General features: G+C 43.5%; 1 protein-coding gene across 2 annotated transcripts in view; it reads left to right on the plus strand.

Moving 5' to 3' along the window:
• Positions 1-15819, plus strand: part of Gria1 (glutamate ionotropic receptor AMPA type subunit 1) — a 314630-nt gene that overhangs the window by 159397 nt on the left and 139414 nt on the right. For both annotated transcript variants that reach the window (XM_029546554.1, XM_029546555.1), the window contains exons 3-4: positions 4875-5114; positions 8713-8897. In XM_029546554.1, coding sequence (XP_029402414.1) covers positions 4875-5114; positions 8713-8897 — 425 coding nt within the window. The remainder of the gene's footprint in view (positions 1-4874; positions 5115-8712; positions 8898-15819) is intronic.

A 15819-nucleotide genomic window follows, 5' to 3' on the forward strand; every position in this document is an offset into this window, starting at 1 on the left:
CAAAGGCTAAATTACTATTTTCCAGTCAGCTCGATGGGACCCTAGAATGCTGGTGTCTGAAGCAGTTCTGAGTGTGGCTGAGTCGACCCCATTGTTTCACAGCTAAGGAAACTCCCCAGAGAAGGCTGAATTTGCTCAGTCACTCAAGCTCTTTGTACTGATAAAAAAGGAAGAGAGGACCCTCTGGGTCTTCTGCCATCTAGTCTAGTTCTTTCTCTATGGAGCCTTAGCTTTCCTGTGCTATTACTTTGACAGTTCCAAAGCCGCGTCCTATAACCACTAATTATCTCCCTCAACAACTCCCAATGACTGTCCTGCCTTGCAGGCCTTGGATCTGAGGAGTCTCCTTCCCTCTCCCTCTCTTTCTCTCCCACCCCCTCTCCCCCTCTTCTTCCTATGGTTTAGTTGACATGAGAAGACAAATAGAAGTGAAAGACCCAGCTTGGAGACTACAAGTCAGGGTCCACCCAAGTAAATACAAGCTAGGCCATTCCCATGCTGTGTTCGTTTAGGGAGCAGTGTTAAAACACACCCTCTTAGTCTAAAGGATAGAGCGCCCACTTGAATGAGAGAGAGACTCGTTAAGGGGGAAATTCAGAGGTAATTTGAGACATTGTGGCCAGCTATCCCTATGGATTTAGTGAGAGCTGTCTTTCTCCCCACCCCACCTTCCCTCTCTCCCCTCACCCCACTTTTTCCTCTCCTCCCACACTTCACTGTCCCTCCCTTACTATTTCTTCTTTTCCCTCCTTCCCCATACCCTTTATTCCTCCCTCCCCACAACCCGCTTTTCTCTCTACTTCTACTAAAGCTCTAGCAAAAAAATGTCACAGCCACGAGGACCCCAGAGATCCGACTGACTGAGCAAAAGTGGAAGGTGTCCTGAGGGAATCGGTCTAGGAGCAGCATTTTCATGCCACAGGACAGAATTTCACTGCCCCAAGGGGAAGGAAGGGATCCTAAAAATACCATGGAGCCTATTAGAACATTTGAACAGGGTTGATGTGTTTCCCGTGCACACTCACCCCTGGAAGATGGAGTGTGCATCCTGACAAATCTATATTTAACATGGGTGGATAATATACAACGCGTGCTTCCTGGTAGAAAAAAATTTTCATACTTATGGAAAACCTGAGTCTAGTAATTACAATAGACATTTAGAGGCAGTGCCTATAGTGGGCTGTGCACAGAAAGTGAGTCTCATTAGGCAGAATGAGAAAATAGTTTGAGTGGAGGAGGCTAAGGGGCCACCTCAGAAGAAAGCCACCCAGGGCAAGGGAAAAAGAGGTTCAGGAGACCACCTCCATCCACTGCCCACTCTGGGTCATGTGAACATCCCCTCAAGCACCCAGCAGGAATCCATTCATCAAATAGTTCTTGAGCACCTACGGTGTTCCAAGCACTCTGCTGGCTCCGGGACGCAGACCGTTACTACATTTAGAGAATCGGTATGGAACAAAACAGCTACAGATGTAGACAGAAGCCGAGGCCGTAGCTTTAGACACAGTGACTAAAGGATTGAAACCGAGGCTGGTGGTGATGAAAGAAGGGGAAGAAGCCTGCTTGGGAAAGCGAGACAAGTTAAGACAGGACCTCAGAGCGGAGAGGCAAAGGGACAGGCCTGCAGGCTGGAAGGGAGCAGAGAGCACAGAGCACCTGAGACAAACCACTGGAATGGAGGTGCAAAGTGGCAGCCAGGATGGCCCCTCAGGGAGTGAGGAGACTGAGCAAGGCATGAAAGGTCAGCAGAGGAGTTGCTCAGACTCCGTGTGAGGGTCAGATCCTGAGGGACTTTCCCCCTGTGCAATGGGAATCTCAGAACCACAAGGAAGTGAGATGGTACATAGCGACTGACTTGGCTTTGTGTCATTGATAGACTTCCTTTAACTTCAGGGAGAGAATGGATTCCGCCACTAAACCCCCCAATGCCATGCTGCCTCTCATCTAGTCTAGATTTAAAACTGCACTCGTATGTATGTGTGCACGTAGATGTGTGTTTGTATATATGTGTGTGCGTGTGTGTTGCAGAAATTTTTAATCCCAAACTGGGTTTCTACGCCACCTTTGACCATTTAGCTCCCTGATAAAAGACACACAACTTTTATTATTGACGATAACCCTTAATCAGCACGATAGCTGGACAGATTCCTATCCTCTATGCTATCAGACTCTACTTTCCTGTGGATAACCTAGAATTATTACCTACTGTGTTTCATCTGGGCTGCTCTTAATCGGCCAACCATCAGGGCCATGTTTTCTTGATTCCTAACCCAGGGTGAATTTCTCTTCTTCCTCACTTTTTTCTCTCTCTTGTGGTTCTCCTCAATTTCCAAGCTTGGGAACTCTAAGTCCCACCTATGTCTCTTCTGCCCAGCTATTGGCTATCAGCATCTTTATTTACAAATCAGAAATAGCTTGGGGGCAAGGTCACATAGCATCATTTGGGTCTATGTGCAGACTCTCTGGGGCAACCAGGTCTTCAGGGGTCCCACTTAGCATTACATACACATCAACAGACCAAACCTCAACATGTGTGTGTGTGTGTGTGTGTGTGAGCATGTGCACATGACAGTAACAAGGAGACCACACAAGGAAGGAAGGGGGTCTAATGAGAAGGGAAAGGAGAAGGCAATAGGAAGGAGAAAGACAGTTTTAATCATGCTTTCTCTTTCGAAGAATCTAGATTCAGAATGTGTGCATGGGGGTTGCTGGTGAGAGTGAAGGAATCAATGAGAAGAAGAAGAAGAAGGCGATGAGGGAGGAGGTGTGAATGACCGAAGTTCAGTAATACTCATGGATGAAACATCTGTTGTAATAAAGTTTGTTCTTTTCTACACTAAAATTTAATTAGAAAAAGTTCTCTTAGAGTGATCACAAAATGTCCAAAAAGCTTAAGCTATTTCCTTAGCATTATAAAGCATTTGAACAATGGATATTAATTTAAAGTACCACATAACATAGAGTTCAGGCCATGATTATCACTGTCAGCTCCTAGGACAGCCACAGGGCCAGTTAGAGTAGATGCTTTTTCAGTCTAGAATGAGCAGTCAGTGGGCAAGTCACCTTGAGAGAATTGAAGCTGGGGGTTGAAGTGGCAGACCTGGAGTTGGAGTGTGGCTGTCAGGGGTGAATATAACTGAAACAGAATGTATTCATGTGTGAAGTTCTCAGAGAATAAAATAAAACACATTAGCAATAATAATAATTCTCTAGGAATATTCAAGTTATGGGTTTCCTTGGACTTGGCATGGAAATGTGCACTGAAGTTCTCTTCTGAGGATTAAGTAAGGGGAGTCCCCTGGCTGAGGCGAAGACTGTCCATGCTCCATCCTGTGTTAGAGAGAAAAGTGAAGTTTACAGACTGACCGACAGACAGCCTGCTCGCATGCCCTTAGTCTTATTCCGTTCACACTCTAAGCAGCAATAATATCACGTGCAAACCAGCATTCACAGCAGCTGGGGTCCTGCAGAATGGATCCTGTGGGGGTATTTACATGGCTAAGTGGTTGCTGTGGCTGATCCTCTGGAAGGCCTGAAAACCTGCTAGCAAGATCCATGATCACAACATAAACTTCAACAGGAGGCATATACCAAGAGGAAGGGCAAGATGGAGAGAGTCCATAGTTGTGTTCCTGAACCCATTTCAGCAGCAGTAGTAGGCTGCTGCCCTTCCTGGGACAGATTTTAGGCTTTTCCCAAAAGCTGTGGATAAAGAAATGAAAGGGGCCTAGGTCATCAACGTATCTACCCACCCTGGATTTGACCTAGATATATAACATGAACATGTCCATTAACTCTGTGTATGTGTGCATATGTGTTTGTAAGCATATACACATGGAAGGCAGGAGACCACCTCAGATGTTCATCCTTCCTATCTTGTTTGAGACAGGATTCCTTCGTTGTTTTCCAGTGTGTGCAGATTAGCTAGCCCAAGAGACGCCAGCAAATCTATGGTCTCACCTCCCAGCTATAAAGGCAATAAGATTGCAGGCAAGCATACTATTGTGCCTGGCTTTCCGTGTCCTCGGAATCCAAACTCATGTCTTCACACTTGCATGGTCAGGGTATTGCTTACTGTTGTGCCATCTCCTCAGCACAAATAGGCCTATTAATTTTCAATCCTTGGTTTTAATATACCTTCTTTAAAAAAAAAAAGTCCGTCATTCATTTCTTAACAGGGTCATTGTAGTGACAAGAGGGGTGAATTGTGTGAAAGTGCTTTGCTGTGTGACGACTATGCTCAGTGATTATGATGACTGCTGGTCTGTAAGAGGCATCTGATGAGCATCGTCCACAGACAGATGGATGTGGGTTCACACAGATGAAGGTGTGAATAGAATGGGTAGACCAGTGAGCTGTTGAACAGATTGGTATTTGAAGGCATGGGTGGATGGTTGATTGGTAGGTAGGATGAATGGCTAGACAGCAGATGGTTAGTGATAATGGTTAGTGGTGGTGGCTTAAATGGATTTTTTTGAGCCATCTGGCCATTTGTTTAGAGCATTTCTATTCATTAATTTGAGGTTTATGAGTGTGTGCACATGTGTATGTGTAGTGTGTGAACCTATGTGCACATGTTCAGAGACCAGGGAAGGCTATTGGTGTCATCCTCTGTTGCTTTCTTCACTATTCCTTTCAATGGCCTCTCATTGAGCCTAGAGATTACTATTTTGGGCTCCACTTGTGGCCAGCAAGACCGAGGAATTTTCACATCTCCATACCTCAGTGCTGAGGTTACAGGCATATGCAACCATTGCCTGGCTGTTTCTGTGAGTGCTAGGATCAGAACTTGGGTTATCGTGTTTGTACAAGGGCTTTTATCTAGTGAGCCTTTTTCCCTAGCCCCTGCTAACCTTTCTCAACTTCTTTTCTAGTCTGTTCCCAGTTCTCCAAAGGAGTCTACGCCATCTTTGGATTTTATGAACGAAGGACTGTCAACATGCTGACGTCCTTCTGCGGGGCCCTCCATGTGTGCTTCATCACTCCAAGTTTTCCCGTTGACACATCCAATCAGTTTGTCCTTCAGCTGCGCCCGGAACTACAGGAAGCTCTCATCAGCATTATCGACCATTACAAGTGGCAGACCTTTGTCTACATTTATGATGCTGACCGGGGTAAGCTAAGAGTTAAGGAAAGGAGGTTGTTGAGGGATGGAGAAAATTCACCAGCAGAAAGAAGAATGAAGCCTTTCTGTCTTCTTAGAATACATGGGGAAGCGAGCCGGGTGCTTTATTTCTGTGTGATGATTTCTTGGTTGCCATTATTTAACTCAGAGTATAAAAATATATCCTTTGAGAGAGGGATCCTGTAACCCATCAAGCCAGGCAGTTCATCAAACTCTTATGTTGCCAAGTTCAAGGTTTTCAACAAAGTGGCCCACAGCTCACAGTATTGTTAATAGAGGGGCAAGCAGAACAAGATCTGAATCTTAAGTTCTCTCTTCCCCAGTACTAGGACTTCGTACAGGTTCTTGATGTGCTAGCTTCATCACTCATATAGTGGATCAAATTCTTCATTCCTTTGTGACCAAAAGGAAGGTGAATTGTCACTATCTCAAGAATGTACCATGAAGATTTAGTGAGATAATGGCTGAAATGGGTTTGTTCATTGCCTACTATGTATTCAGTATATTCAAAAATCCTCAATATATGTTTATCTGCTGCCTATTATCTTCACCATCAACAGCGGCAGCACCATTATCACCATTATGATCAGCACTGTCATCACCATCACTATTATCACTACCGCCATCAGCAGCGGCACCACGACCAATACCACCCTCACCACTGTGGTCATCATCCTCATCATCCTTTTCATCATCATTATCATTGTCATCCTCATTGCCATCATCATCATCATCATCATCATCATCATCATCATCACCTCCACCATTCCACCATCATCACTATCATCACTCTCAACTGTCATCAGAACTACCTTCACTGTCAACACCACCACTATCAACCATCATTACTGTCTCCACCACTGTCGTCATCACTGTCATCATCACTACATCCTTATCATCACCATCCTTACCACAATTACCATCATCACCTTCATCACCATCTTGAACATCATCACTGTCATCACTCATCACTGTCATTATCATGACTATCATCACCACCACCATCACCATCCTGATCATTATCATCCATTCTTACTATTTCTGTCATCATCACCATCATTCTCCCCCTCCTGCTGGTGCTTATAGTCCTCTCCCTTTGAACTTTGCAATCACATTTTCTAGTTGTTTCTCATATGTTTTTCTCTCTGTAGCATCCTTATCCTGCAGTGCATTTATTTATCACATCTGCCTACATGGTCCAACCATTCTTCTGCATTACATCCCATTTCTCTATTCACTCATCTTCTATACAAGAACTCCTCTTTCTGAGACTTATGGTGTGTGCTTGCCATGTGCTGCTTTCTTATGTATGGCCTAGTCCTATAAGAACACTGTAAAGAGACAAATGGACTGAGGCTTGAAAGTCTAGAAACGGAAGCAGGGGAGCACTTCCCTGGCAGATCCCTACAGATAATCTTAGATACTTTGAACAAGAGAATGGCTGACTAAAGACAGTTTTATAGACAGTGTGGTAGGCGCCATTCAAAAAGGGATGTACACAGAGGGACAGCGCAAAAGCATTCATTTCTTTCTGTTTTCTTTCATTTCCCCTTCTCTTTCCATATTTTAATTATTTACCTTCTCAGACAGCAGCCACTGTGTGGGTCTTCTGCCAATGGTCCCTTTCAGAATAATATTGTACCATAATAAAGGCTCAAGCCATAGCAACTCCAGAGAAACATGTTGTTAAGAATTTCTTGAGCTGACAGAAGAACCCGCACTCTGCAAAAAAGCCATGTCTACCTCAGAGCTCAGAGCCCTAAGCTCTAACATATTCTGGTGGTGTGACCATAGACTAGTGAGATTTTGGTGTCCACATCTGCAAAATAGGGATCAGAATGAGACTGACCCGCTAGAATCCAATGAATTCAAAGAGGAAAGCCAGCAGAATAGCAGACAGACAGACAGGGAAGGTTCAGAAAACACGTGACTCACTCACATCAAGTAACTTTCACTGGAAATGAACCAAAGTGGCGACATCAGACCAGAAGCAATCTAGAGAGGTTCCTGAGGCCTGACACCATAGTGGTCACTGTACAAAGAATTAGCAGTGTTACTAGGAGTAAGAAATGTGATGTGTACAAAAGACCCACAGCAAAGTAATTGTCTGTGACAGGCAAAATGAAGACCCACTTCCCCCATCCCCCTGTCCCTTTCCTTGTCTCTGAAGCTGGAAAATGTGTGACTGCTATTGCTAATGGGGAGTCAAGGTTCCAGGTGCAAAAAAGGCTGCTCAAGAGCTGACCTTTGAGAGCAAAGATTGTTCAAGAATACTCCACTGGACTTAGTACAAATCTCAGCGGTGTTTAACTGTGACAGTGGGGATTCAGAATTGCTGGGGTCAGATCGAATGGGAAAGCCTAGGCAGAGAGGACAGACAAAGGTGAGCTGGAGAGATAAAAGAATGGATTCTCTCCCAAAGACTAAGAGAGCAACCAGCTTTGCCAACAACATGACCCTGGCTTCCTGAAGTGCAAGTTATACATTTCCACTGAGACATGACACTTAGTCTGTGGTCCTTTCCTGTACAAAAGGAATCAAGAACAATTTGGGTGACTACAAGAGGAGGACAGTGCTCAAATATCAAAATTTCACAAATTCAATTCACTGTTATTAGCTACCTTTAGATACTAAGTTGGCCTGTTCCATAAGCAATTACTAAATCTCCCTGGGTTGGCTACTTCTCTGTGGCTGTGATAAAATACCCTGACAGAAGCATCTTAAGCAAGGAAGAGTTTATTCTAGCTCACCATTCCGGAGAGATAGTCAGTCCATCATGGAAGAAAAGGCATGGTGTCAGGAGCAGGAAGCCAGACTCTTTGCATTGCATCTATATGTGGGAAGCAGAGAGAGGGCAGGAAATGGAACAAAGTTATAAAACCTGAACATCCACTCCGAGGGGGGCATAATTTCTCTATTAAGACCCCCAAACAGTGCCACAAACTAGGAACCTAGTAAATGTTTGTATGCGTGAGCCTATCTGAAACTCTTCTTGTTCAGATTGCCACTGTCCCAGAATAAGAGCAGTCATCATTGAGAGAACCCTTAAGGCATCAGACCAGCCCACACCCAACATTCCTACTTAATCTTTATCAGCCCTGTGAGGCAGGCACTATTCAGGCTACCTTTACTCTGGACGAACCCAAAGTCCACACGAGTAGTGAGCCCATCAAAGTAATTTAGCTTATATTTCAGATCAAGGCTTTAAAGGTGTTTTTAATCAACCATCCTTCTTACGGTCTATAATGTCATACATACAGAATACCAAAATAAATAAATAAATAAATAAATAAATAAATAAATAAATAAATACAAGTGATGGCCACTGTGGCATTCAGACACACAGGGAGCAGTAACTGCACTTGCTACAGAAATCGGATAGAAGACAGCAGTGACCTCCTAGGGAATAGCAGTGGGTGCACAGGGTAAGTGGGTATAGAGAGCATCAAGCATCCCATGGAAGTGCATGCAGAGAGAGCTAAATGTGCCTGTTGGAAGTAGGGGTGGGCTGCATCAAGTGCAGGCAGACACGGATGTCACCTGTGAATGCTGACGCTGCCATTTCTCTGACCTCCCCTCTGCTGCAGGCCTGTCAGTCCTGCAGAGAGTCTTGGATACAGCTGCAGAGAAGAACTGGCAGGTGACAGCTGTCAACATTCTAACAACCACTGAGGAAGGATACCGGATGCTCTTTCAGGACCTGGAGAAGAAAAAGGAGAGGCTGGTGGTGGTAGACTGTGAATCAGAACGTCTCAACGCTATCCTGGGCCAGGTAATGAAGGCAACAAGGACCACAAGACGGACTCTGGAGATAACTGAGGAGTAGATGGGTGCACTGCTGCTGTGGGTGCTAGAAAGGGTGGGGGCTAAGGAGGGGTCTTGAGGAGATGAGACTCAGTGACTTCCATTTCACATGCTGGTGAGTCCTCAAACTTCCATCTGAGACTTGGCGAAGTAGCAAAGCCCATGGGAGCCTTGATACGACACTTCAAGCAGTCCTCACACTGACTGACCAAAACCTTACTTCTTGCGCTCTGCTTTACCGTTAAAGTTAAATTACATTGTCTCTTAGATGTTACAGAGCCAGAGCTGCAGACAGAGTCCCATGTTCAGCCTGGGGCAGTGTCACTCACAGATCCATCCTTGGTCATCACATGGCCTTGGCCAGCTGACCTATTTTTAAGGGTCACCTCCTTCGCCACTCCTTTCTTGAGCAATTTCTGCCTCTGGGAGTAGGAAGTGTGGTGTATCTTATGAATATGTGCTGTAACCTCAATGGCTTCAGCCAGCTGCCCCTAAACTGTATTTGCTCTGGTGTCAGAATTAGAGAAAACACCACAGCCCCACTAGGAACGCCTCTGTGTAGATCACTGTTTTTTTGAGCTGCATTTGTGTATTCAGATGAACTAGCAAAGAAGAGGCTCGTAGTTACATCTGAACAATGCCATAAAATGAAAGATAGGCTTTTAAAGTACTTGACGACATGACAAGGCTGGTTAATGACCCTCAAGACCCTGGACCCCCACCACCACCACCACCACCAGATCAGCAATCACTCTGAAGCTTCCATAGCAGAGCAGGGGGGACTTTGGAAGCCATGGGCTCTTTCGGGCATTAACCTTGTGTGTTCTGCAGTGTCAAGTATGGATTTGGGGTTTGCTCTTGAAGCAATTTTGAACCAGCACAAAATTGTTTCTATGGTGACTGAAGTCCTCTGGGCTGTAGACAGGTTACTGAGTGCTAACATCCAGGGTGGGGTGTGGGAGACAGTGTAGAGTAAAGATAGAGATTCTAGAACCAGATCAACGGGGGTTAGGCTTCCGGGATGAGTGCTTGCTAGCTTTGTGAACTGGAAGCAGTCTGCTCTTATCTTCAATCCCCACTCTGTAAAGCAGAGATAATGTTGGCTTCCTCTAGAAGGCCTTTATGATGACTAGAAGGACCAGGGTATGGGAATGTGTTTAGGTGTCTGCCCATAGTACATGATGTGTGGAAACGCTGCCCCTTGCTGCTATTCATAGAGCCAAGTGTAATGACTTCATGAGTCATTTCCCTCTCTAACGCTCAATGGATTTATCTGCAAGATAGAAATAAAGGGTCCTACTCTGCCAGCCTGGGGATGGGGAAAGAGCTGAGATGGGAGACGGAGACCCTGCCAGCCTGGGGATGGGGAAAGAGCTGAGATAGGAGACGGGTGGCTCAGACTTGTCCTTACTGGAGCAGTGGTTTATCCTGGGCTGTGTCATGCTGCCTTTTTCTGGGTTCTCATAGCAGCGAGAAGGCACTGGATTAGGCTCTTCCATATATAATATCCATCCTTACATAATAGCTCAAATAGCACCTCTCATTTTCCCTGTTATAGAAGAGGAAAAGGGTTTTGTCTGTTATGTTTTGTTTGGATTTATGAAGGTTTCACCGCTACCATAAAAAGAAATCAGGCAACTGGATTTGGTGATAGGGTCCAGTGTCTTAAAATTTTAACTTTCTTCAGGGCTGGAGCCAAGGCTCCGAGGTTAAGAGCACTAGCTGTTCTTACAGAGGATCTGGGCTTGGTTCACAGTCACAAAATGGTAATTACAATCATCTGAACTCCAGTTCCAGGGAATCCAGATCCCTCTTGGGCCTCTAGGGGTACCTGGCACACATGTGGTATGTGCCATGCATGCAGGCAAAACACCCATGGACACATATTTTTATCATAATATAAAACACAACTTTCTTAATCTAGGGATGTGTCTCCATCAGAAAAGTACTGGCTGCCTAGGCATGAGGATCTAAGTTCAGCCTCCAGCATATACCCACAAAGCTGAATGGGTGACACATGGTTTTTAATCCCAGCACTGGGGAGCTGGAGATGGGTGGTTGATCCCTGAGGCTCACTGGCCAGTGACCATAGCATAACTGGGAAGTCCCCTAGGTCCCAGATTTCCAAAAACAATCAAGAAAGCTGCTGGGGAATAACACCAAAGGTTGACCAGTAGTTATAATGCAAATGTGCATGTGTGTGCACGCACACTCACAGGAACATCCATACATACACACGCACACACATTCATATGCATATACACATGGAAACAACTTATGCAACCCTGAATGCAGTTTTCTTACCTATACATCGATGGCTACTTCCTCTGTCAAGGACAAATGTTTATATTATCAGGAAGTGATTCATTTGATGACATTTTTACATTATATTTTAAATTATTTCATTATAATAGTTTGAAAACAGAGATCATTCTATTAGTCAGAAAACAGAGAACGAAATTTTGAAAGGCTCCTTGAGACCACTTGATTGATAGTTTTTACCCACATTTCACAGCCAATGGTAAGGATAACTATTATATATAAAAAGAGACACGATAGAGAAGCATCAGAAATCACGGGGGCGGGGCAGGATGGCTGAAAAGTGAGGAGAAACAGAAGGACAACTGAACAGACAGGAAGAATTGGATACAGCTCTGCCTGCCTCGCTGTTCCACAACAGGCGGAAAAGCAAAGATGAAGGATAAAAAGATGGAAAGGAACCACAGCACTCTACCCCAGGAAAAACCCATGGCTTTCTGAAGCCTCCAGTACCACAGTTTTTGAAGCCTCCAATTGGTTTTGGTTCTGGAGTAGCCCACTGTTCCACCAGGGGCCAGGAGGGGAGAAGGGGTCCAATTTTCTACTCCTCAAGTCTCATGAATTGTGACTGATACCATCTGGAGAGGAAATCTATCCTTTAGGACCAAGCTACTCTTTGACCCTGATTACAAATAAGAATTACTTGGAACCCAGGAGCAATCAGCCAGAACCCCAGTATGGAAGATGATTGGGAGGAGGGGAAGGCCTGATGTCAACATACCAAGAATTTCAGGTAGCAGGAAGCTTGGCTTAGAATGTAGTGGGTATCCTTGCCCTTGGTAGCTAGAAAGTTGAGCTCATCATTTGAGAATAATGGCAGAGATCTTAGCTATCTCTGAGCTTGAGGCACAATCTCTAATGCTGATCTATCTCTCTGCTGCAATGCTCACTGACGACGCTGAGATTCAAAGTGTGGTAATTAACCTTCACAGATTCATCCTACCAGTAGCGTGTTTAATACTGAGCTGATTTTGAAGGAACAGAAACTCACCCGCTGTGTGAATCTCATTGCTGTGTTTGCATCTTCTTTTCAACACACACAGGAGACATCCCTGGGTTAGAAACCAGCCACTTCAGGGTGGAATATCATCAGCCTTACAGAACTAGCCCAACTCACAGACTTAGCATACACAAAGGAATCAAAGGAAGAAGGACATCATCAAGCACAGGAGTACAGTACATCATGAGAGGAGTAGATAAACTTCCGAACCTCTGGTGTGAGTAGGGGACAGAGAAAAGAACACCAAACGACTGATTGGATTAGGAACGAAACCAAGAAAATCCAGGAATCAGCAACCCCTCTCCGTAATAACTCTAAATGTAAATAATCATAACCCTACAACTGAATGAAGATTAGTTTGATTCAACTTAAAAAAAAAAAAAAACAATATCCAATAATGTATTGTCTATCAGAAACACTATCAAAAGACACAGGTTGGAAATGATAGGAAGGAAGCCAGTACACCAGGAAAATGGAATCCCTAAACAAGCAGCGGTGATCATACTTGTATATGATAATGCAAAGCTCCAAATAGAGGAAATAAAAATTACTGCTGTGCTACTAAATGGAGCAATCCATCAAGAATGTATGCACCAAATATTGATGCACACCAGTTCATTCACTACCAGTCAGAAGTGAACTGATAGTGCAGAAATAATGACACCAAATGACTTCAGATCCCACGCAGGAGTAAGTAGATAATTTAGTTAAAGTGAATCAACAAATAAACTTCTAAGTTAAGTTGTGCCATAGCCAAAGAGACTTAGACATCTACAAAGCATTCCACCCATCAGCTGCAAAACAGGTTCTACTCAACAGCCCATGCAATCCCTCTGAAATCGATGACATTTTAGGCAAGCAACAAAGTTTCAACAAATATAATCAAATTCGTTCATTGTAGAACAGCATATAATCGTGAAATAACGTTAAAAATCAAAAGGGAAAGCATGACATAAACTATAAAAGAACAAAGAGGTTGGAGAATACAATCTCAAATCATCAATAGTTTGTTGAGGAAAGCAGGGGAAATAGTTTCTAAATCCTACAATCAAATGAAAAGAAAACAGACTTTATTAGAACCCTTGAGTTACAGAAGTATAGTTACCAGTCCTTACATTAAAATTCCAACTGCAGACTAATAACTTGATACACTTCAAAGGATTAGAGCAATAAAAACTACAGAATCTCAAAATCAGTAGAGAGAAATAACAAAAAACCAGAGCACAAATTAATTAAAGGAAGACTAAAATAACACTACAAAAAGAAAAGGAGAAAAGAAGGAGGGAAGGAGGGAAGGAGGGATGGAAGGAAGACAGACAGACAAACAGACATAAGTTTGGATTTTAGTTTAAAAAAAAATGAACAAGCCTTTCCATAAACTAACCAAAAGAGAGTGAGAGATGAGCTACACTAGCAAGAGTGGAGATGGAGGAGGGTGCGTTATAACAGATACCAATGAAATCCAGAGGACTGCAAGAGAATACTTTAAAATCCTGTGTTCTGAACATATAGAAAATCTAGAGGAAATAACTGAATTCCTAGAAGCGTATGGCCTACCCAAATTAAATCAAAACGGTAAAAACAACTTCCTCGGATCTGTATTAAGCGACGAAAATAGAACAGCAGTCATGAGTCACCCAACAAAGAAAAGCCCAAGACTGGAGAGGATCACTGCCAAGCTCTATCAGATCTTTAAAGAAAAGCTCCCAAAACTATTCCATAGGCTAAAAAGGGAAAGAACACAACCAAAGTCATTGCATAAAACCAGTGTTACTCAGACACCTCAGCCAGGTAAGGGTGTACTGGGGGGCTGTGGAGGGACAGAGAAATGGGGAGGCTGACTAAAGACTAATTTCCTTGACAAACAGCAAATATTCTGTGGCTACTTGCATAGGCTCAAGCTAAAAGCCCAGCACAGGTGGGTGGGTAACCTTCATGCTCCACCCTTTCCTGGAGATGATAGTTTTCAGGAAAGAGAGACTCATTCTTTTCTGAAGATGTGGACACTGATAGACTCTCTGTGCTCCAAGGGATGGTCCACACCATACATAGATGGACAGTGCTAACTGGACTTTGTGGGCTACAAGAATAAACAAAAAGGCATGAAGTTGTGAGGGGGTCATGTTGGTAGAGATATGAGGTAGTTGAGAGGAGTAATAAGGTAGATGTGATGATAGGGCCGTTCATAGTTTATGTGTATTAAATTCTCAGGAATAAAGAAAAATTAAATGTTTTTCAGTAAAATGCTTGTAAAACTAATATAAAGCCATATTAAAAATTACAGATAGTCTAATCAGGCTGGTTTCTTTCAGAGGATGCATGGACGATGCAACACATGCAAATCAATCAAGGTAACACAGCACATAGATGCAGGGACAGAAGTTACATGGCCATGTCAATAGATGCAGAAAAAGCCTCGATAGATCCAACATCCCTTCATCAGAAAACCCCTAGTGAAATCAGGAATAAGAATTAAGTACCTCAACACAATAAAGGGTCTGTGACAAACCTACAAGCGAAGTTGTACAAAGTGGGGAGGGGGAGAGCAGAAAGCCTTTCCTGTAAAGTCGGGAATGAGCCAATGAAGGTGTCCACGTTCTTCATTGGTATTAAATATAGCATTTGGAGTCTTGGAGCTATAAAGAGAAAGAAAGAAATAGAAGAAATACAGACTGGAAAGAAAGAAGTCCAATTATCTCTATTTGCAGACAACATGCTTCTGAAAAGATTAAAGATTCTACTAGGACATTCTTTGATCTGATAAAAAACTTTTCAGCAAACTGCAAGGATACAAAAACATACAAAATCAATAGCTGTTCCATACATCTATAATGTTCTGCTGAAAAATGAATTTTAAGTTCCATTCCTAACAACTTTAAAAATAAAAATACATAGGTATTAGCTCCCCTGTCATTGCTATGGTAAAATATTCGGACAAAATGTAACTCAGGGAAGAGTTTATTTTGGATCACCATTCCAGGTGGACAGACTCCCATGGTGGGGAGGAAGGCAGGGAAGACCCACGCCACCTAAAGCGTGGTGCCAAAAACACACTTCAGAGGAAGAGCCATCTCTTCAGCCAATGGTGACTGGGAAAACTGGATACCTGCAGGTAGACAAAGGGGTCAGGATCTCTCTCTCTCTCTCTCTCTCTCTCTCTCTCTCTCTCTCTCTCNTCTCTCTCTCTCTCTCTCTCTCTCTCTCTCTCTCTCTCTCTCTCTCCCTCTGTAAAAAATAATTAAATAAACCCTAAATAGATCAAAGGCCTTCATTTATGACCCCAAACACTGAATCTGCTAAACGGAATCAGAGGGAAAACACTAACATTTAGGGTTTGCCTAAGGACTGACTCTCTGTAAAGAACCCCAGTAGGTTAGGATGTGACAAATGGGATTACACACAATGAGAAATCTTCTGGACTTCAAAAGAGACAATTGGTAAGGGACGAATGAGCCCACAGAACAGGAGAATAAGACCATCCACTGTTCATCTGCAAGGAGATTAAAATCCAGAACTTACAAGGAACACATAAGGTTCGATACTAAAAAAGCAAAAACAAGTCATTCAATCG

The sequence above is a fragment of the Mus pahari genome, chromosome 14 (genome assembly GCF_900095145.1).
Source record: "Mus pahari chromosome 14, PAHARI_EIJ_v1.1, whole genome shotgun sequence".
Classification (NCBI taxonomy): Eukaryota; Metazoa; Chordata; class Mammalia; order Rodentia; family Muridae; genus Mus; species Mus pahari.